General features: G+C 42.5%; 1 protein-coding gene across 1 annotated transcript; it reads right to left on the reverse strand.

Annotated features, from left to right (window-relative positions):
* Positions 1 to 12,222: 12,222 nt before the first annotated feature.
* LOC136149832 (olfactory receptor 4D1-like) lies at positions 12,223 to 13,158 on the reverse strand. Its single transcript, XM_065910421.1, has one exon. It carries the CDS (start codon positions 13,156 to 13,158, stop codon positions 12,223 to 12,225), a length of 936 nt encoding a protein of 311 aa, XP_065766493.1.
* Positions 13,159 to 24,491: the final 11,333 nt, after the last annotated feature.

Raw genomic sequence — 24,491 nt, forward strand, 5'->3', positions numbered from 1 at the left:
ACAGTGGGTAGTTGGCGTAAGCAGATTGGTTACACAGTTGCAAGGTAATTTTTGTTGGCCCTACGTGGGGCTTTCAGCTTTCCCCTGATAGGTTCCCTTTCTTCTGGCTAGGCATATGTTGATTGGCTGGCTCCAGGAGGCCTGATAATTATGTTACCCTGGGAAACCAGGCCTACTCCTACTCTAGGCTGCCTGCCATGGCGTTAGCCGTGACAGCCTCACATTTCCCCCCTGTCTTTATACTTTTGTAGAGGAATCTTTCTCGTCACCCTGTGAAATTGACTGATATTGTTGTCTTAATACCATAATTTGGATGGTATTTAGGCGCTCCCTAATAAATGAGACCAGACGGTTTAAAATGCATCGACCAAAGGTCAGTAACAATATTAATACTATGAGTGGACCCAGGAGGGTGGAAATCAAAGTGGTCAACCAGGGGGAGCACTGAAACAAAGATTTAAACCAGCCTTGTTGGGCTTTTCGTTCTCTCTTTTGCGGGGCTAGTCCCTCTCTTACTTTCTGGAGAGATTTTTGTACCACCCCTGAATGGTCAATATAGAAACAGCATTTTTCTCCCAGTGTTGTACATAATCTTTTTTGTTCCAGAAACAACAAATCTAAACCTCTCTTATTCTGTAACACTACTTCAGCCAAGAAGCTCAAGGATTCTTGGAGGTGCGAAATGGACAGTTCCCATAGTTTTGCAACCCCAAGTGGCGCAATAAAAAGAGTCAACTACCCCACACTTTTCAATTTGGTTCTGATCCCTTTTTCCCCCTGGGCAGACATAGACAGGCACCTGTTCGTAGTACTGTGGGCCTTTTCACTCACAGTTACGGGTGAACAGACCGAAAGAGCCGTGGGCAAAGAACTTGGTCATTTGGTGGGGACCAAACCCATTACTGTCAGCCGCCAGCACGCACAAATCAAAGGTCAGTACTGGCCACCATGTCCCTTTGGGGGCCACGTTGGAGCTCTAATTAAGCACTTCTCCAGTCTCAGGATTGTAGATCACCCAAGTCAGGTTAGCTGGCTGATGGGGGTGGTGGCTGGTTGCTCCTGGGCCGATGAAAACTGTCATCAGCAGGAGAGATAAGAGGGCTCCCTTCGTACGAGTTTCAGTTTCAAAGGATTTGATGGGTGAGGTCTTGTCTCTCATTCTGCTTGCATCCTCTCCTGTTCTTCCGGGATGGCTTGCTGCACGTGATTGCAGTGAACCTAGGGCCCAACCCCGTCGACCTTAACAGCAGTAGGAGTAGTAAGGAGAACAACATAAGGGCCTTTCCATCTAGGTTCTAATGCTTTAGATTGGTGTCGTTTTACCCAAACCCAAACAAACACCTGGGCTAATATTATGTGAGGGGATGGTCCCCTTGCTTGAACCCTCATGTATCTCTCGAATTAATTTTTAAACATGGCTATGTACCTTACTTAATGCCATCAGTGTTTGCTGAAATTGTCCCAGGGTAGGGGGTGGTAGGCATTTTTCCTCGAATATAGGACACACAGGAGGGGGTCTTTCATACAGAATCTCAAAGGGGTAAGATTCAGCTTATAAGGGGTGTTATGCACTCTTTCGAGCTCGAAGGGAAGGAGGGTCACCCAATCCCCACCAGTCTCTATTGCCAACTTTGTCAAAGTTTCTTTTAGGGTCCGATTCATTTTTTCAACCTGTCCTGAGCTCTGGGGATTATATTCACAATGTAGCTTTCATTTTGTCCCCAGAGCTTGGGCCAGCCCTTGTACAATCTGGCTCACAAAGGCAGGTCCGTTATCAGAGCCCATAGTCACTGGCAGCCCGTACCTAGGCACTATCTCTTTTAAGATCTTTTTAGCAACCACTGTTGCTGTCTCTCCGTTAGTGGGGAAGGCTTCTACCCACCCCGAGAAGGTATCTACCAGAACCAACAGATAGCAATACCCGTACTTGCCTGGCCTTACCTCAGTGAAATCTATCTCCCAGTGTTGCCCTGGCTCTTCCCCTCGGTACCTCGTTCCAGTGTGCTGCCTTTTTTTCCTGTCCTCATCAGCTGGCACACTTTGCTAGCCTGGATTATTTCTTGTACAGTTGCATTTTGTCGAGGGAAACTCAGGCAGGCTGTCTGGAGAAGTGTCAAGGTCTTTTTCTCCCCCAAGTGTGTAGTTGTGTGCAGGTGTTTACATAGGTGACGACCCAGGATGGCAGGCAATATCGGGTTGTTGTATTGATCTCGGTATCATCTATCTTTGTCATCTTTCTGGAGGGTGGTATCTTTGTTGATCTGGCGGCTGCTTTAGAACCCGTTCGATGGCGTGGGGGGTGTAAACCCAGAGTTGCTGTCTATACGTCAACTTGTCGGCGTCATGGATGAGGAGGTCAATGGCTGCAATGATGCGGAGGCAAGGGGGCCTCCCAGAGGCCACCGGGTCCAATCACTTTGAAAGGTATGCTACCGGCCACTTCCATGGTCCCCATTGTTGCATCAAGACCCCCTTTCCTATTCTTTGCTTTTTATCTACAAACAGCTGGAATGGCTTCTTTGGGTTAGGCAGGGCAAGGGCTGGGGCTTCTAGTAGCGCCTGTCTGAGTATCAGGAAAGCCTGTTTCATTGGCTCAGTCCAAGTCCAGTTTGGGGTCCCTTTACTTCCTTCATATAAGGGCTGGGCCTTCTCAGCAAACCCCATGATCCACAGTCTACAATATCCAACAGTCCCCCAAAACTCTCTCACCTGGTGGGGAGTCTTGGGCTCTGGTATCTGTAATATTGTTTCTTTCATGGCCTAGATTAGCCACCTTTGCCCCTGCCTGATCTTATATCCCAAATAGGTGACCTCTTGCCGGGATATTTGTGCCTTCTTTGCACTAGCACGATATCCCAGGTGCCTAGAGTCTGTAAGAGGTCACCGGTGGCAAGGCTGCATGCCTCTTCTGTGGTTCCAGCCAACGTAAGGTCATCTACATATTGCAGCAGGATGACCTCTGGGTGGCAAGTCCGATATTCATAGAGGTCTTCACTCAAAGTCTCATTAAACAAGGTAGGGGAGCTTTTGAACCCTTGTGGGAGGCGGATCCAAGTTAGTTGTACTACTAGTTGGCTTTCCCCCTCAGTCCATTTAAAGGCAAATATTTCTTGGCTCTGGGCTGCCAGGGGTAGGCTGAAAAAAGCATCTTTCAGGTCTAACACAGTGTACCAAGTGTACTCAGGCAGCAGACTGCTCAGGAGGGTATACGGGTTGGGGACAGTAGGGTGTATGTCACTCACCCACTTGTTGACTTCTCATAGGTCCTGGACGGGTCTGTAATCCGTACTCCCTGGCTTCTTCACCGGTAGTAAGGGGGTGTTCCAAGGGGATTGGCACTGCTTGAGAACTCCGGCATCTATGAGCCGTCAAATGTGGGGAGTGATCCCCCGCCGAGCCTCCTGGCTCATAGGATATTGCTTCACCCTCACAGGAGTTGCCTCGGCTTTTAATGTGATGACGACTGGATGTCTTTGTTTAGCCAGTCCCATTCCTGCTGTTTCTGCCCATGCCAACGGGTATTTGTGGACCCACGGTTGTATATCTGGTGCTATAACCTCTGAGGGCTTAGGCACAAAAAGTCTGTATTCATCTCTTAAAGCTAGAGACAAGACATGTATCGGCTGTCCAAGTCCATCCGTGACTGACATTCCCCCAGGGTCAAAATGGATCTGAGCATTAATTTAGTCAACAAGTCCCATCCAAGCAGAGGGGCTGGGCATTCTGGTATCACCAAAAACGAATGGGGCACCTGGTGGGTCCCCAGATTTACTTTCTGTTCTGTGGTCCAACAATATCTTTTTGTCTCCGTGGCTCCCTGCACCAAGCTGATTTTTTTTTTTTTTTTTTTTTTTTTTTTTAGACATTGGTCCCAGTTTTTAATTTAAAACAGAGTGTTGGATGCCAGTGTCCACCATGAAGCCAACGGGTTTCTCCTCTACATGTATGGTTACCCAGGACTCGGGGAGGGGTGTCGAGTCTTGACTCCCCTAGTCCGCATATAGAACTCGAGTTCCAGGGGAAATTCTCTCTCTTCAGGTCCCTCTTAGGGCACTCCTTTTTCCAGTGTCCCCATTCTTTGCAGTAAGTGCACTGATCTTTCTTTAGGGCCTGCCTTTTTGGTCTCTCTCTCTTTTTTTTTTTTTTTCCTATCTGGGGGCATTGAGGCTCCCTCAATTCTGTTCTGGCCTTTATCCCTGCGAAAAGAATCTTGGCTAGCTCTCTCTGGTTCTTCCGGTTTTCCTTCGCCCTATGTTCCCTATCTTCTTTCCTGATCTTCTCAGCTAGTTCCCTTTCCTCCCAACGAAGTCATCCCTCCCTTTCTTCTGGGGTCTCCCTATTATTAAATACCTTTTCAGCTGTTTTCAGTAAGTCTTGTATTGTCTGTTTTTTTTAACCCCTCTATCTTTTGTAATTTCCTCTTAATATCTGGGGCTGCCTGATTCACAAACGCTAGTAGAACTGCAGCGCGTGATTCCTCAGCCTGGGGGTCCATGGGTGTATATTGCCTAAAGGCTTCCATTAGCCTCTCTAGGAAGGCTGACAGGCTCTCAATGGGCTCTTGCCTTACTAAATTTACCTTTGCCAAATTTGTTGGCTTTTTTTAGCTGTGGCCCACAGGCCAGCCATTAGAGTCTGGTGGTACACTCGGAGATGCTCCCTATCTTTCACTTGTTCAAAACCCCAGTTAGGCCGCAACAGAGGAAATCCCTCGTCCACGAGATGAGGCTGGGCTGTTGGTCTCCCGTTGACCCCCAGGACCCATTTCCGCGCCTCTGCCAGGATTCGCTCCCATTCTTCCGTGTTGAAGAGCACCTGCAACAGCTGCTGGCAATCATCCCAGGTGGGGTTATGAGTGAACAAAATGGGAAAAGGGCCAGTATTGGTAGGTTCACTCTCCATCCGGGTTAGCTGGTCCCACCTGGACGGGGAGTGCCTATACAGTAGATGAAGGTAACTCTGGGTCCCCATGATCTCGCTCACCCCCACCCCCTCTATTCTCTCTTCGGGGTCGGGACTCCCTCACCCCTTCTGATTCATGGGGGGGGGGGTCTTCCCCCCGGGAGAACCTGCAACTGAGGAGGGGCATATGGCGGGGGCCTAATTTCCGTCTCCAAGTCAATCAGGTTCCGGTTCGAGGATTCCTGCAAGACCGGTTTTGGGCCCTTATTCTTTTTGGCTTTTTCTGGGGGAGTGGGAGTTTCTGTAACCAGGGCCTGTACATTAGGAGAATCAGGGAGTTTGTGAACAAAAGGTTTTAACTATTTGGGCGGATCTTCTACTAGATCTTGCCAGACCATAACATATGGGACTTGGCTCGGGTGGCCCCAGGGATCAGGAGCCATAACTTTTTCTTTCACCGACTGAATAATAGAAGGTTGAAAAGTTCCCTCTGGAGGCCATCCAGCTTGGAAGGCGGGCCACTCTGCAGAGCAAAAGGTTATTAATTTACTCTTTGTAACCAGTAGCAACAGATCGTACGCTCTAGCCCTGACCTTTGAGAAATGATCAGTCATGAGAGAGAGTATGAGTAGATTTTTTTTTTTTTTTTTTTTTTGCCTCATAGCGAGAGTCAGAAGAAAGTCACCGAGAATTACCACCAATAAATCTTATCAGGAGTGATGGTGGCCAGGAGGTTGGGATTGTGCTATGCTTTAGGAACTGCTTATGTGCCTGTGTCGTTGCACGGAAGTTTTCTTGCTGGGGGCGGGCACCCTAAGGGTTTCTAGCCCATTCCGTGATCCCCTTATCCTTTCATGGGAGTCTTCTAGTGGCAGGCGCCCTATCGGCTCTTAAGTGCCTGTCCCGTGCCCACACAGATGGGTTTTTATTTGGTCAGATTCTCAGTTTAGAATACGAGAAAAAAGAAAGGAGTTTCAGCTTCTCGGGCTCCCGTTACTGGGGCTGACTTGTTGGGAGGCCTTCAGAATCTGCCAGGGAGTAGCCCTGGCCGGGACTCGTCAGTTGCCCTGACAACTGTCAGCCTGTTCACTGAAACTCCCAGAAACAGAAATGAGGCTCCAAGGCTTTATAGGAAGAAGTAGACAATGACACACCAGAGAACAATGAGACAGGAGACAATGCTGGAAGTTATACAGACGCAGAAAAACACATAGACAGACACACATTGGCCACACAGATCCTCTGGAACAAGGGTCACCTTACCATATGGCGGCCACTGTTCCCCAGATTCAGGCTTAGGAGAGGAGGTCTCCTTCCCGCAGAGCTGGCTGCCTCCCAGCGCGCTTGCTGGCCTCGGCCTAACGCCAGCCGGAACGGCCTGTCCGTTCCCTCATGGAAAGATTTCCCTAACGCCAGACACCTTCCTGCTTTACAGCAGGACCCCGGGTTTACTTTGGACTTTTTCTGCGCCAGACACCTTCCCGCTTCACAGCGGGGCCTTGGCTTTACTCTGGACGTTTTCTGCGCCAGACACCTTCCCCGCTTCACAGCAGGGCCTCGGCTTTACTCTGGTCTTTTTTTGCGCCAGAAACCTTCCCCGCTTCACAGCAGGGCCTCGGCTTTACTCTGGTCTTTTTCTAAACCTGCCTGAGCACCGGTGCTATTACCTGTCTTTTCCCTCCTTTGTTCCAAAGAGCGTTCTTCCCCGGTCAAGGGATCCTGGACGAGCCCCCAAATGTTCTGCCCATAGTCCGAGTCCCCGGTCGGGAAAGAAGACTCCTCGAAACAATGCAACTCGCAATAGGGGAATTTATTACTGACTCGAGCCAGGGCCTCCCATCCTCACCAGGTGTGTGAGGACGAAAGGCCCCGAGCCCCAGTTCTCTCGGGTGTTTATTAGGTCAAAATAAGCAGCAGGTAGTTGGCACAATCGGATTGGTTACACAGTGGCTAGTTGGCATAAGCAGATTGGTTACACAGTTGCAAGGTAATTTTTGTTGGCCCTACGTGGGGCTTTCAGCTTTCCCCTGATAGGTTCCCTTTCTTCTGGCTAGGCATATGTTGATTGGCTGGCTCCAGGAGGCCTGATAATTATGTTACCCTGGGAAACCAGGCCTACTCCTACTCTAGGCTGCCTGCCATGGCGTTAGCCATGACAGCCTCACATTAATATTAATTTTTAAACCTATTATATTTTTTCTACATTTATTTCTTTGTTTGCCTTTCCTATTATTTTCCCTTTGCAGTCAATCTTTAATGTACATAAACCTTCATCTACCTCTATTTAACTTTGCATACCTATTCTTTCTTTCTTTTCTTTCTGTCTTTTCCTCTCAATATATTTGTTAGTTTTGTTTTCATTGCTTTATTACCCACTTGGCACCTGGCTTTAATATTGTTTTCCAGTTTGTGCTTTAGTTAGTTTTATTCTTAACTGGTAAATATAAATTTTATTTCCTTTGTTTGCCAGGTGAATCTGTTGTACTTTATTTTTGCTGGAGCGTTTTGACATTGCTCATGAGTGTATATGTGTATATTCTATTATTTTAATTATTATTTGCCTGATTTTGTAACTGCCATTTGTCTGGAGTTCATCTTTGGTTTTCTTAATTTTGGGTATTTGATTTAATCTCACTTAATGCCATAACAAACCACTTGTGGAATCTTCATTTCTCACCAGGGGTCAAGACCTGATCCTTTGGAGTGGGAGCACTGTTTCCAAGACACTAACTACCAGAGAACTAACACTAGGGAGTATCAAATAGTGAGAACTCACACAAAGGAAATCACTTGAAACAAGACCCGGCATCACCCAACCACCAGTAGCACTCTGTGCAGGACACCTCATCTAAACAACAAACAAAACAAAAATACAAACCAAATCATAACCAGACAGCCTTGCCCTCACTCAGCCTTGCCCTTCAGAGGAAAAACAACAACCACAACAACTGAGCACAAATCTCACCCTATACAAAGCTTACACAAACAACTGGACCAACCTTAGGAAGGCAGAAACCAAAAGGAAGAAAGAATTCAACCTTGAGGCCTGGGAAAAGGAGACCTCAAACACAATAAGCTAAAAAATAATAATAATAATAATGAAAAGGCAGAGAAATGCTACACAAATTAAGGAACAAACTAGAAACCCAGAAGTCCAAATAAATGAAGAGGAAAGAGGCAAAGTACCTGAAAAGAATTCAGAATAATGATAGTAAAGGTGATCAAAAACCTTGAAAACAAAATGGAGAAAGTACAAGAATCAATTTTAAAAGATATAGAAGAATTAAAGAATAAACATACAGAGGCAAACAACACAATTACTGAAATTAAACATACTCTAGAAAGAATCAAGAGCAGAATATCTGAAGCAGAAGAACGAATCAGTAAGCTGGAAGATAAAATGGTGGAAATAACTTCTGAAGAGCAGCTTATAGTGAAAAGAATGAAAAGAACTGAGCATAATCTCAGAGGCCTCTGGGACAGTATCAAATGCACCATATGTGAATTATAGGGATCCCAGAAGAGGAAGAGAAGAAGAAAGGGTATGAGAAAATTTTTGAAGAGATTATAGTTGAAAATTTCCCCAACATGGAGAAGGAGATAGTCAAATCCAAGAGGTTCAAAGAGTCCCATACAGGATAAACCCAATGGGAAACAAGCCAAGATACATACTAATCAAACTAACAAAGACTAAACACAAGGAAAGAACCTAGAGGAGTGGGATGGGAAGGGAAATTGGAGGGAGGTTCAAAAGGGAGGGGACTTATGTATTCCTATGGCTGATTCATGTTGAGGTTTGACAGAAGCAACAAAATTCTGTAAAGCAATTATCCTTCAATTAAAAAATAAATTAAAAAAACTACAGTGAGATACCACTTCATGTGTCACCATGGCCATCTTAAAAAAATCTACAAACAATAAATGCTGGAGAGGGTGGGGAGAAAAGGGAACGTTCTTGCACTCTTGGTGGGAATGTAAACTGATACAGCCATATGGAAGATGGTATGGAGACTCCTTAAAAAGCTTAGAGTAAAACCTCCACATGACCCAGCAATCCCACTCCTAAGCATTTACCCCCTGAGGAAATAAAAACGGAAAAAGACACATGTATCCCAAATGTTCATTGCAGCACTTTTTACAATCGCTAGAACATAGAAGCAACCTAGATGTCCATCAACAGATGAATGGATAAAGAAGCTGTGTTACATACATACAATGGAATACTACTCAACCATAAAAATGAACGCATTTGAATGTGTTCTAATGAAGTGAAAATAGAGTCCATTATTCAGAGTGAAGTTAGTCAGAAAGAGAAATATAAATATCATATGCTGAAACATATATATAGAATTTGAAGAGATGGCACTGATGAATTTATTTTCAGGGCAGCAATGGAGAAACAGAGAACAGACCCATGGACACAGTGGGAGGAGAGGAGGGAGAAGGGGAGATGTCTGGAGAGATAGAAAGTTACAATACCATATGTAAAACAGACAGCCAATGGGAATTTACTGTGTGACCCAGGGAACTCAAACAGGGGCTCTGCAACAGGCTGAAGGGTGGGGTGGTCAGGGAGAGGGGAGGGAGGTCTGGGAATGAGGGGACATGGGTGTGCCTATGGTTGATTCTTGTTGATGCATGACAGAAAACCACAAAATGCTGTAAAGCAATTATCCTTCAATTAAAAGTTTTTTTAAAAAGATACAATGACTGAAGTTTTGGAAGCCATATTGCCATCATTATGGGAAAGACAGAGAATTACAGAGCAGCCAAAACAGATCCTAAAATGTTGGAGTTGATGAATTAACGAACTATACAATTGTGTATCCTCTAATCTTTCTAAGTGAGATAATCTCCTCATTCTTTAAGCCACTGTGATCTGGTTATGTTGCTACTTGCAATGAAAAGCATCCTTACAGATGTGTATTTCAAAGAGGTCTATCATAGTGTCCAAAAGAATTCGCACCCCCCATATAGCTGTGTGTCATATGATGAGGATCACATTTTATGAGCCATGTGATCATATGAAAGCAAATACAGAGGAAATGGTCAGGATGTTGGAATCAGGGAACTTGTCACAATGGAAATAATTGAAGGAATGTAGATGCTGCATCTGGAAAAGAGACAAATTAGAGGATGAGAAAAGTACTGTCAAATATTTAAAGGACTGTTTCACCATAGATAATATACATGCTGTTCTTTCGAAACATCCCACCCTCACCTTCTCCCACAGAGTTCAAAGTGATTGGCCTCCAACTAATAAAATAATATTAAAAAAAAAAAAAAAAAAAAAGCAGAGACATTACTTTGCCAACAAAAAAAAAAAAAAAAAAAAAAAAAAAAAAAATCTGTTCTGTACTTCTGTGTCTCTTTTTCTGTTTTGCATATAGGGTTATCATTACCATCTTTCTAAATTCCATGTATATGTGTTAGTATGCTGTAATGTTCTTTATCTTTCTGGCTTACTTCACTCTGTATAATGGGCTCCAGTTTCATCCATTCATATCAATGTATGACAAAACCCACTGAAATGTTGTGAAGTAATTAGCCTTCAACTAATAAAAAACAAAAATAAAAAAAATAAAAATAAAAAAATATTTAAAGGACTTAGGCATGAATGGGAAAATACTGTTCTGTGGGACCTCCCAGATCAAATATGACAGAGTTCATTTTCTCTCCTGTCATCTCCAAATACCCACTGCAAATGGGGAGAAATGTGTGAAATGGGACAGGGAAGTATCAGTGAAGAAAGGATGAATTCAGAGCTGCCATGATGGCTTGAAGAGTCTATAACATTTATTTCCTGGATGGGATGGTTGCAAGGAGGGAAGAGGAAACAAAAAGCTTTCTATTCTCTTCTTAACTTTGGAGCAATGTTATACATTGCCCAAGATTTTAACAAGGGGGAACATACTTCAGCGAAATGAGGTAAATAAATACAAGTTATACAGAGATGTGGGGCTCCCCTGGGAGCTCAGCTGGTAAAGAATCTGCCTGAAATGTGGGAGATCTGGGTTTGATCCCTGGGCTGGGAAGATCACCTGAGAAGGGAACAGCTACCCACTCCAGTATTCTGGCCTGGAGAATGCCAGGGACTCTATAGTCCATGGGGTTGCAAAGAGTTGAACATGACTGAGCAACTTTCATCTCACTTTATACAGAGATAAAAGAAGATTAGAACTCACAGGGAAAGAACAGTATGCAAGAAAAAGTAGAAATGCCTATTTGAATAAGATAATGTCTAGGTCCTGAGAGGATTTAAAGATGAATAAAGTATAGCCCCCACCCTCAGGAAGCCCTCATTCCAGGGTAGGAAGTCAAAGAGAAAGGCAAAACCCCATGAGGCAGCAGCCTTGGACTGAACCCATACCTCAGATCAGGACCACTAATAGACATGGTCCTGCTCTCTCTGGCCTTGGTTCCCCAACCATCCTAGAGCATCTTATTCTTAGCCACATCATACTAATGATGTAAAGATTTCGTTTGGAAAGTAGAATAGTTCTCATATTATCCAAAGAGTATTTGTTAGAAAAGGAACAAATCCAAAAGGAAAATACACTTATGGGAATTTTCAGGCAATGTTACAGTGAGATCACTTTCAAAATACCACAGTGAAGTTGAGGTAGAGAGACGGAGAGCAAAACAAATGTGATTGCTTCAGAGTTGAAATGAAAATATGGAGCATTCATCACAGATATTTATCCATAGAAGAGGAACTCCCTAAGTTTTCCCTTGTGATTGTCTCAGACCCTGAGTATCAAATTCTACCTGTATCCTCTGCCTCGAAACTTGCGGTCAGAGAAAATGTCCCCTAGTCCAGATCTTCACCTCACTTGCTCCTCATTATTGAGCAAGTCACTTCTGTCTGAGTTTTCCCCTTTGTAAAACTGATTTGTTCATTTAGTTGCTAAGTCACATCCAACTCTCTGGGATACCAAGGACTCTAGCCCACCAGGCTCCTCTGTCCATGGGATTTCCCAGGCAAGCATATTGGAGTGGGTTGCTATTTCCTTCTCCAGGGGATCTTTCTGACCCAGGGATTGAACTCATGTCTCCTGCATTGCCCAGCACATTCTTTACCATTGAGGCACCAGGGGCAGACAAAACTGTTTAATATAATAATAGCATACCCACTGTCAGTTTTCTGAGAATGACACAAAAGTAGGAAAGTGCCTAACACAATACCTGACACAGGAGTAGTCCCACAGAAATATTACTTTAATCTCAGTTGCCACGCTCAATAAAATCTTTTTTCCACTTCTCACATGGGAAAACAGTTCACAGAAAACATTTGTCATTTAAAGTCAATGACTCTTAAGTTCACCTTCTGCTGGAAATCGCTAGACGTTTGCTTAATCTCTTCATGGTTGCCTGCATCTCCTGATTCCTCAGTGCGTAGATGATGGGGTTGAGCATGGGGGTCAAGACGGTGAAGCTGATAGACACAGCTTTGTCCATGGGGAAGGAAGTGAAGGGTCGGGCATAGATATAGATACTGGGAATAAAAATCATAGACACAACGATGATGTGGGTGGTGCAGGTGGAAGCTGCCTTCCTCCTCGCCTGCCCAGAGTGGGACCTCAGCATCACCAGGATGACAGTGTAAGAGATCAGAACGAGGAGGAACCAGATGAAGACCAGCATCCCACTGTTGGAGATCATAAGGAACTCCAGGTGGGAGGTGTCCGTGCAGGCCAGTCTCAGCACTTGTGGAATGTCACAGTAGAAGTTATCCAAGATGTTGGGGCCACAAAAGGGCAATGGAAGCATCAAAACAAGTTGGACAATGGAGTGGACAAAGCCCCCTATCCAGGTAGCCACCACCAGCCCCACACACACTTGAGTATTCATGATAGTGACATAGTGGAGGGGCCGGGAGATGGCTATGTAGCGGTCATAGGCCATCACTGAGAGGAAGAAAACAGTCCCACCTCCCAAGAGGTGGAAGAAGAAGATCTGGGCCATGCAGCACTGGTAGGAGATGGTCTTCTTCTCAGCAAGGAAGTCCACCAGCATCTTTGGGGCAGTGACTGAGGAGAAACAGAGGTCTAAGACAGCCAGGTTTCTGAGCAGAAAATACATGGGTGTGTGCAGCCTGAAATCAGAGGTCACCATGACCATGATGAGGAGGTTTCCCACGACAGTGGTGGTGTAGACAAACAGGAACAGCAGGAACAAGAAGAGCTGGAGCTCCCGACTCTGTGAGAGCCCCAAGAAGACAAACTCTGACACCCATGTGTGGTTCCCTGAATCCATGCTCTCTTCTCCATACACCTAAAGAAAACACACCACAAACAGAGATGTATGAAGTTACTATTCATCATTCTAGTGCTCAGTGACTCAAAGCAATTGTCCAACTTCATACAAAGGACAGCTTCATGTGCAGATCATAATACCCTGGGCTGATAAAAATGATTTTGTCTTTGGAGAGCTGATACTGGAGTACACATTCACAAGATAACTTAAATTGATCCAGAGACATATGCAGCCTGCTTTTCAAAGATTCAGTGGTAATAGAGTGGTGAGAAGACACATAGAGCCCAACAGAGTTGGGAAATGTAAAGTTCATAACTTTATATTTCTCTGAGATTTGACCTTAAGTAAATCTCTTATCTGAGTCTCAGATTTCATCTCTGTAAGAAAATGTCTGTAAATTTGTCCTGGAGCTTGAATAAAATAACACACAAGTTTTCTAGAACGGGGTCTAAAATAATAAATGGTAATCACTCTCCCCTCTGTAGTCTCCTACTTTTAAAAAATTCTCCCTTTTCCAGTCTCTAATACATTTTTGTACCAATCTTTTTTTCCATGCAACAGTTAACAGATAATAATGTTAATGAACTTTTTCATGTGTCTAGTTTTTCTTCTACAATTCAACAAAAATGTACTATGGATACAATCTTCATTTCAGAATTTATTTGTGCGCTTCAGTGCTCATCCTTGTTATTCAGTTCAGTTCAGTTGAGTCGTGTCTGACTATTTGTGACCCCATGAACCACAGCACGCCAGGCCTCCCTGTCCATCACCAACTCCCAGAGTTCACCCAAACCCATGTCCATTGAGTCTGTGATGCCATCCAAACATCTCATCCTCTGTCATCTCCTTTTCCCACCCTCAATCTTTCCCAGCATGAGGGTCTTTTCAAATGAGTCAGCTCTTCGCATCAGGTGGCTGAGGTATTGGAGTTTCAGCTTCAACCTCAGTCCTTCCAATGAACACCCAGGAATGATCTCCTTGCTGTTAGTCAGTAACTAATAAGTACTAATAAGTAACTCTAGCATGAGTGAAATGCTTCTGGGTATGCAGGTCCATACAGGAGAACCTCTGGCCACAGCTAGACACCTGGGACATTTTGTTTTTCCCCATCCTCCATGGTAGGTAGCCCTTTACTGAGTGAGGCTCAGCTCACCCAGAACATAGGTAGAGTCAAGTGGCAGAAGGGTAACTAACTAGTACAGACATAGATGAATATATTGTTTGAACAGGAGACTTAGAGCTCTTCTGAAAAGACAGCAATTTCACAAGTTGTCGAATCCAATCCAATAGAAGAGGGAAAAAATTATTGAAGGAGAAGAAATGGAAATAGGTGAAGAATTGAATGGAAGAAGAAATTTAAAAGGAAGGAAGATGGGGAAATAGAATGAGTGAAGGATGGGGAATGGAAAGGTGAAGGGGCAGAGGAGAAATTGAGACCAAAGGTGAAGAAAGACTCTCGGAGGGTGAGAGATAGAATGATTGGTGACCCCCCTTCCACTTCCTTTCAGTCTCCACTCACTCTCACCTGACTCCCCAGATCCATTATCCATTACAGATCACTCCCTTCTTATTTTTCAGTTTCATCTTCTCTTCCTCCAGTACACCTTCTACACAGCTGTACCTGAGACTTTTCTAAGTGCTGATCTGATCACGTTCCCCTCTCACATCTATTCTTGTAGTGATTCCACCAGAGTCCCTTAGAAGCCACATCCAATACCCTGCGGATCAAGTCAGGGTAGAAACACATACAGAAGTGTATGCAATTCAGCATGCCATACAGACTATGAAATGTAATCTTCATCTGCCTTCCTAATCAGTATCTATACCTCCAATGAGCCGCAAGCTGTGGGAGAAGGGGAGAGTGGGATGTTTCGAGAGAACAGCATGTATATTATCTATAGTGAAACAGATCACCAGCCCAGGTTGGATGGATGAGACAAGTGCTCGGGCCTGGTGCACTGGGAAGACCCAGAGGGAGCGGGTGGAGAGGGAGGTAAGAGGGGGGATCGGGATGGTGAATACATGTAACTCCATGGCTGATTCATGTCAATGCATGACAAAACCCACTACAATATTGTAAAGTAATTAGCCTCCAACTAATAAAAATGAATGAAAAAAAAAAAAGCTTTTCAATAGATTATTAACTATTTTATTTATTTATTTCCATATTGGTTTCCCAGAATTCTGATCTGACTTTCTCAAATCTAGAAAAGCCCATTCAAACATCAGCCTCTGTTACTCCTGTCACCATTTCTCCCATGCAGAACAAATTCCCCATTCTCAGGGTTCTTATGACATTTCAGAAATACTTCTGTTATATATTTACCATCATTCATTTTTCCACTTTCTCCCCTCAACCAACTGAATCATAACTTCAATATCTTAGTAAACCCAGAACTTGGAACAGAAACTCTGATAAAAGCACATGCTCAGTGAATGTTGCCAAATATTGTATTAAGTAGGTAATGGATTATTTGGAGATATTTAAAGTGAACTTACTTATCCTCTGTTTCCTATCCCACTAGGCCAGTGATATGCTTGGTTGCTAAAATTACTGGGTTTTACATGCAACCCAAAGCAGTTATTTAAAAGTTCATCCACCCAAATTACTTCCCAAAGCTCTCTTCCAACATAAGACTCAGTACCATCAAGTCTATGTGAAGTGAAGTGAAAATGAAAGTCGCTCAGTTGTCTGACTCTTTGCAACCCCATGGACTATACAGACCCTGAAATTCTCCAGGCCAGAACACTAGAGTGGGTAGCCATTCCCTTCTCCAGGGGATCTTTCCAACTCAGGGATCGAATCCAGGTCTTTTGCATTTCAGGTGGATTCTTTACCAGCTGAGCCACAAGGGAAGCCCAAGAATTCTGGAGTGGGTAGTCTACCCCTTCTCCAGCGGATCTTCCAGAATCAGGAATCGAACTGGGGTCTACTGCATTGCAGGCGGATTCTTTACCAACTAAGCGACTATGTCAAATGTTTATTCTCCAGCTTGTGTTTCCAAAAACCTAACTACCATTGACTTATATGCCTGTGTGGAAAGTCCTCAGGCTCTCACCTTCCTTCAGCCCTGAATGGGGGAAGAGGATTGAGGTCTTACATCTTTTGGTGGGATCCTCCATATGTAACCCCACATCTTCTTGTTCTCTGTCCATCCCTCACACATAGGACTCAGGGGCATGACCCTGGGGAAGAGAGTATATCCTCAGGGAGAAATGATTGGACTGGACTCAGGAAGCAGAGCTGGAATGATTCCTGCTGGAAACAAGGGAACAATGAGAGTTGTTTCAAAGTTCCAAAGTCTTTCAGAAAGACTTACTATTGGAAAGTTCTCCTTGGGCCAGAAGACAAAGAAACCAAAAATCACAACATAAACTTACACAAAACAACAAAAGAAAACATAAACCCACCAAGAATATTGAAAACTGTAGAGATTCATAAATCATAGGATTAGGAGATGAGGGTCAGAAAGGACCGAGTTTCTCCAAAATAAACAAAATTTCTGGGATTTTTGGAAAGACCCATTTCACAGTTCATTCATTCACATACTTGAACATCCACTAGAATTATCTGGAGGGGATGTTAAAACTCAGAAGTACCCATGAAGAATTCCCCCTTTAGTAGGTCTTGGGTTGAGTCAGAGAATTCACATTTCTAACAAACTTTCAGATGATGCTAATGCTGCTTGTCTAGGGCCACAGCTTGAGAACCACCGGCTTTGAGCTTTACTGTTCCTGTCAGCACAATAAAGAAAGAAAAGAAAGTGAATCGCTCAGTTGTGTCCGACTCTTTGCGACCCCATGAATTGTAGCCCACCAGGCTCCTCCATCCATGGGATTTTCCCAAGCAACAATGTGGGAGTGGGTTGCCATTCCTTCTCCAGGGGCTCTTCCCAACCCAGGGATCGAACCTGGATCTCCTGGATTGTAGGCAGGAGCTTTACCGTCTAAGCCACCAGGGAAGTTTGTTGTCAGCACAATGGACAGCTCTTTTTCACGGTTTCATTAAAGACAACAGATTTGATAGTTTCTTGTTTTTACAAAGAATTAATTGATCTTTTTAAAAAATTAATTAGTTTGTTTTAATTGGTGGCTGATTACTTTACAATATTGTAGTGGTTTTTGCCATATATCACATGAATCAGCCATAGGTGTACATGTGTTCCCCATCCCAAAACCCCCCTCCTACCTCCGTCCCCATCCCATTCCTCAGGGTCATCCCAGTGCACCGGCCCTGAGCACCCTGTCTCATGCATCAAACCTGAACTGGTGATCTATTTCACATACGGTAATATATTTGTTTCAAAGCTAGAATTAATTGATCTTAACTTGCACAATGCCATAGGTGGAAAATGTTTGTTTACTACATTGGAAATAAATCTTGTAAATTCTTTTTTATTTTCTCAACCAGATTTGAAGGTTGATTTCCCATCCATATCCAATTATATTGAGCTATCTGTAGCATTTTAGTATTCTTTATATAGGAATTACTATTCACTAAGATCCCTCCTTTCATAAAAGGAGTAGTACAGGAAGTATATACACCATCTTATGATTAACTGTTTAGAACTGTAATTAACTGGCTTCATAATCCTAATGTACACAAGAAAAACTGTGATTCTTAGAGTTTCCTATTCTACTTGAGATTTCAGGTTGATCTGAATTCCTTGTTACAAATGTTTATAGCTAGCAAAATAAAATCTGTCAGGTTTGTTAAAAAAAAAAAAAAATTGGTGAGCTCTGATTTTTTTCAAATAGAAGAGATTTAAAAAACACTAATTCCTTCCAGCATTGAGTTTTAGCTCATTTTATTATTTTTTTTTATTTTTTAGCTCATTTTAAACTCCAGCTACTTGTCAAAATACGTTGGTCAATGCTAAGGAAGGAAATAGGTCTTATCAGTCTCCTTGACTGTCAGCTGTTAATAACTGCAACATTATCTGTTGTTGTTCAGTCGCTAAGTCACGTCCCATTCATTGTGACCCCCTGGACTCACTCCACCAGTCTCCTCTGTCTGTAGAATTTTTCAAACAAGAATACTTAAGTGGGTTTCCATTTCCCCCTCTAGGGGATCTCCCTGGCCCAAGGATTGAAACTGGGTCTCTTGTGCCTCCACAGCAACTAATTAAATGACCTGGATTAATTCATTATTACTCTGATTTGGTTTTCAGTAAGGAAACCCTTGTATATTCTACTTTATATATTTCTCCTCTCAAGGAATGCACTCTTTTTTTGGTAAATTAATTAATTTATTTTAATTGGAGACTAATTATTTTGAAATATTGTGGTGGTTTTTTCTATATATTCACGTGAACCAGCTATTGGTGTACATGTGTCCCCCATCCTGAACCACCTCCCTCTCCATCCCATCCCTCAGGGTTGTCCCAGTGCACCAGCCCTGAGTGTGCTGTCTCATGCATTGAACCTGGACTGGTGATCTATTTCACATATGTTAATATACATGTTTCAATGCTATTCTCTCAAATCATCCCACCCTAGCCTTCTCCCACAGAGTCCAAAAGTCTGTTATTTCCATCTGTGTCTCTTTTGCTGTGTCGCATGTAGGGTCATCGTTACCATCTTTCTAAATTCCATATATATGTGTTAAAATACTGCATTGGTGTTTTTCTTCCTGACTTACTTCACTCTGTATAATAGGTTCCAGTTTCAATCACCTCATTAGAATTGATTCAAATGCATTCTTTTTAATAGCTGAATAATATTCCATTGTGTATATTTACTAAAGCTTTCTTATCCATTCATCTGCCCATCGACATCTGGGTTGCTTTCATTTCCTAGCTATTGTAAACAATGCAACAATGAACATTGGGGTACACATGTCTCTTTCAATTCTAGTTCCCTCAGTGTGTATGCCCAGCAGTGGGATTACTGCGTCATATAACAGAAACAGAAATTAAGGAAACAATAAGAGATTAAGGAAACAATTCCATTCACCATTGCAACGAAAAGAATAAAATACTTAGGAATAAGTCTACCTAAAGAAACAAAAGACCTTTATATAGAAAACTATAAAGCACTGATGAAAGAAATCAAAGATGATACAAATAGATGGAGAAATATACTGTGTTCATGGATTGGAAGAATCAATATAATGAAAATGAGTATACTACTCAAAGGAATCTATGGATTCAATGCAATCCCTATCAAGTTACCAACAGGACTTTTCAGAGAACTAGAAAAAATAGTTTCAAAATTTGCATGGAACTACAAAAAACCTCGAATAGCCAAAGCAATCTTGAGAAAGAAGAATGGAACTGGAGGAATCAGTTTGCCTGACTTCAGGCTATACTACAAAGCTACCTTCATCAGGAAAGTATGGTATTGGCACAAAGACAGAAATACAGATCAATGGAACAGAAAGGAAGCCCAGAGATAAATCCATGCACCTATAGACACCTTATCTTTGACAAAGGAGGCAAGAATATACAATGGAGAAAAGTCAACCTCTTTACCAAGTAGTGCTGGGCAAACTGGTCAACCACTTGTAAAAGAATAGTAATTAGCCTCCAACTAATAAAAATAAATGAAAAAAAAAAAAAAAGAATGAAACTAGAACACTTTCTAACACCATACACAAAAATAAACTCAAAATGGATTAAAGATCTAAATGTAAGTCCAAAAACTATAAAACTCCTAGATGAAAAATAGGCAAAACACTCTCTGACATAAATCACAGCAGGATCCTTTATGACCCACCTTCCAGAGTAATGAAAATAAAAGCAAAAATAAACAAATGGGACGTAATTAAACTTAAGAGCTTTTGCACAATGAAGGAAACTATAAGCAAGATGAGAAGACAGTCCTCAGAATGGGAGAAAATAATAGCAAATGAAGCAACTGACAAAGAATTAATCTCAAAAATACACACGCAGCTCCTGCAGTTCAATTCCAGAAAAATAAACGACCCAATCAAAAAATGGGCCATAGAACTAAACAGACATTTCTCCAAAGAAGACATACAGATGGTTAACAAACACATGAAAAGATACTCAACATCACTCATCATCAGAGATGTGCAAATCAAAACCACAATGAGGTACCATCTCACGCCGGTCAGAATGGCTGCTATCAAAAAGTCTACAAACAATAAATGCTGGAGAGGGTGCAGAGAAAACGGAACCCTCTTACAGTGTTGGTGGGAATGCAAACTAGTACAGCCACTGTGGAGAACAGTGTGGAGATTCCTTCAAAAACTGGAAATAGAACCACCATACAACCCAGCAATCCCACTGCTGGGCATACACACCGAGGAAACCAGAATTGAAAGAGACATGTGTACCCCAATGTTCATCACAGCACTGTTTATAGTAGCCAAGACATGGAGGCAACTTAGATGTCCATCAGCAAATGATTTCTTATGTAAGAAATCATTTCTTATTTCTTATATAAGAAATGTCTTATGTAAGAAAGCTGTGGTACATATACACAATGGAATATTACTCAGCTATTAAAAAGAATGCATTTGAATCAGTTCTAATGAGGTGGATGAAACTGGAGCCTATTATACAGAGTGAAGTAAGTCAGGAAGAAAAACACCAATACTGGATATTAACACGTATATATGCGATTTAGAAAGATGGTAATGATGACCCTATATACAAGATAGTAAAAGAGACACAGACATAAAAAACAGACTTTTGGACTCTGTGGGAAAAGGCTAGGGTGGGATGATTTGAGAGAATAGCATTGAAACATGTATATTAACATATGTGAACTAGATCACCAGTCCAGGTTCAATACATGAGACAGGGTGCTCATGGCTGTTGCACTGCGATGACAAGTGGGTTCAGGATGGGGAACACATGTACACCCATGGCTGATTCATATGCATGTATGGAAAAAACCACTACAATATTGTAATTAGCCTCCAATTAAGATAAATAAATGAAATAAAAAAGAACCCTCCATCAAAATAGATAAATAAATAAAATTTTAAAAATTAATTGATCTTGGACAACATGATAGGTGGGGAAAGGTTTGCATACTACACTGGGAAAAAACCCTATTAATTTGTCATTTATTTTACCAACCAGAACCCAAGGTCAACTCCCCATGTATATCCAATTCTATTGCACCATCTATAAAACTCTAGTACTCTTTACATATGAATTACTACTCAATAAAGTCCTTCTTTTTATACAAGGACTAGTACATGAATTGTATATACATTCCTATTATGATGTACCATTTAGATAAGTTTTATTATCTTGGTGTAGAATAAAAATGTGAGTTCTTAGACACAGTTTTCTATTTTACATGAGATTTCCAGGATGATCTGAATTCTTTTGTTACAAATATTTATACTTAGCAAAGCACAATCCTTCTGGTTTATTTTTAAAAATATGTGAAATTGTGGCTTCTAAGTACAAGAGTTTCTAAAAATACTAGTTCTTCCAATATTTAGAGTTTCAGTTCATTTTAAACTCCAGTCTTTTCTTAAAATAGCCTGGATTTGTTCTGGAGAAGTAAATGGATCTTATCAATCTCCTTTACAGTCAGACCTGGAGAAGGAAATGGCAACCCACTCCAGTATTCTTGACTGGAGAATCCCTAGGACAGAAGAGTCTAGAGGGTTACAATCCATAGGCTGGCAAAGAGTCAGACACGATTGAAGTGACAGCACATTACTGTGAGATGCCATTAACTGTAACTATCAAAAGGAACTACTTAACTTGCCTGGATTAATTTATTATGATTCTGATTTAGTTCTCAATTAAAAAAAAAAAAGCAGGAGTGAGAACAAGATGGCATAGGAGTAGGCGAACATGGAGTACATCTCTCTCCACAGATACATCAGGAGTACACCTTCAGACACAGAAGTGCATGCAGAACACCAGCTGAGAGCGGGCAGGAGTACCCAACCAGTGGAAAAGAATATAAAGAACCATGCAAAACTCGATAGGAGGAAGGAACTAAGGGGAAAAACAGGAACATTTGTAGGACCTCAGTGAGTGGGGGAACTGAAGCAGGGGTCCGAGCCCCACATCAGGGCAATTGTCTGAGTCAGAGGATAAACATTTAAGGCTGAGAGTGAAACAGCTGATCTGCAGCAAACTGAAGTGAATGAGATTCAGACAGTCCTTACTGCACCATACCCCGGACAGGAATGCAGGTCCCCTAGAAGGCTCAGTGGCTGGCAGCTGGAGTTGAGGGATTATGGAGCAATCCCAGGGTGAGGGCTGCTATTGACTGCAGAGAGACGGATTGAGGGGATGTGAGGGAGGAGACTGTGGTGGGAAATGCCTGTAGAAGAAAGCCAAGCAGCCACTGAAACAAGACGATACTGCTGAGTCACACCTAGGGGTTGGAGCCATCACCATAGCCTCTCTCTCTCCCCAAAGGCCAGAATAGGCTGCTGAACAATCAAGAGGCTGGCCCATTAAACTACAGATTCAGACCCACACAGAGTGCCCCTTTAGTGCGTGATGCACCGATCTACAGACTAAGACAACAGCCAGGGGATCCCTTCTGTGTGCCTGCTGCACTGAATAACAGAGAAGGACCCCAGGCAAGGGAGCCCTCTAAGTGCCTGAATGGGCAGAAAAAGGAGAAAGACTGGCCAAAGAGGCCTTCTGATTGCCAGCTACCAGAGGCTCAAAAGAAGACTCTGATTGGGCCATAACTCCTGTGGTGGAGGCAGTCTGTGTCCCTACACATTTGGTGCCTCCAGCGTCCTGGCTACCCAAGCAGATGCACCACCATCATGCTTAACCCTCGCTTGGGCAGAGCTGCCACAGACATAAAAAAAAAAAAAAAGCTTGTGTTTATGCATACAGGATCTCTTCAGTAGCTTCCAACACTTGGTGACCCTGTGGACTGTGGTCTGCCAGGCTTCTCTGTTAGGGGGTTTCTCCAGGCAAGAATACTGGAATGTATTAGTCCATACTGGTTGCCATACCCTTCTAGAACACTATATTTCCTGCTGTCCTAGCCACCAACTCTCCCGAGCACCTGGCATGCCAGAAACCCTGCAACCCAAGCAGCTGCACCACCTCCATACCTGGCCCTCACTGGAGCACAACCAAGTCCTCCAGGGCAGCCTCAGGAGCAAACTCCAGGGGACAACCCACATGCAGAGGTGGAAATAAAACCAGAATTAAAATTCAGGGGCAATGTGGCTAAGGAAGAAGACCCACAACCTTCCTACCAGCTGTACATGTTGCAGATTAAATCCACATGATCAATTAGCCAGACTCAATGACATGGAATATATAAAAAAAAGGACATTGAGAACTCCCACCAGGAAAATGCACTGGTCCTGGTAGCTGTGGACATTGGAGGCAAGAACACAAGGAGTAGGACCAGATTAGAATCTGAACTGCCCCCACAGCAGGTCCAGAGACCAGCACATCGCTGGAGGGCATCCTAGGAGGTGAGGAGGACTGTGATTCCCGAGAGGAAAAGGAATCTGACAGCAGTGTCTCAAGAAAAACATTTATTTTTCTTATATTTTGACTATTCTGTGGGTTTTTTTGGATTTATTTTACTTTTTTCCTTCCCCTTCACCTCCCCGCCATTGTAGTTGTCGATTTTATTGGCACTATGAAATCTAATTAAGCTTTTGATTTTGTTTTCTTCTCTCAGTCACATTTTTTATCTTTATTGTTATTATAAACCTCTGCCTCTGCGTTGGGCTTTTGCAGTTCTTGGCATTTTCCTTTTTTTTTTTTTTCTTTTCTTCATTTTAATTTTTCAAAAACTATTATTATTTTTCTATATTTATTCCTTTGTTTGCTTTTCCTACTGTTCTTTTCTCCTTGCAGTTAATCTTTAATGTATATAAATCTTTTTATCTACCTCTATTTAACTTTGCATAGCTATTCTTTCTATCTTTCCATGCCTCTCTATTTCTTAGTTTTGTTTTCACTGCTTTATTCCCCACTTTGCACCTTGCTTTAGTTTTTGTTTTCCAGTTTGTGCATGAGTTCGTTCTTTTCTTAACTGGTAAATATAAATTTTATATCCTTTGTTTGCCAGGTCAATCTACTGTACTTTATTTTTGTCGGACTGTTTTGATTTTGCTTATGGGTGTATTTGTACATGTGTGTATTTCATTATTTTAATTATTATTTGTCTCATTTTGTAACTGCCATTTGTCTGGCATTTATCCTTAGTTTCTCATTTTGAGATATTTGCTTTAATCTTACTTAATGCCATAACAAACCACTTGTGAAATCTTTGTTCTTGACCAGAGATCAGATTCTGAGCCTTTGGAGTGGAAGTGCTACTGACTCCAAGACCCTAGACTACGAGAGAATTAACCCGGGAGAGTATCAAATAATGAGAACTCACACACTAGAAACTGCTTAAAT

This window comes from Muntiacus reevesi, chromosome 18, assembly GCF_963930625.1.
Source record: "Muntiacus reevesi chromosome 18, mMunRee1.1, whole genome shotgun sequence".
NCBI lineage: Eukaryota > Metazoa > Chordata > Mammalia > Artiodactyla > Cervidae > Muntiacus > Muntiacus reevesi.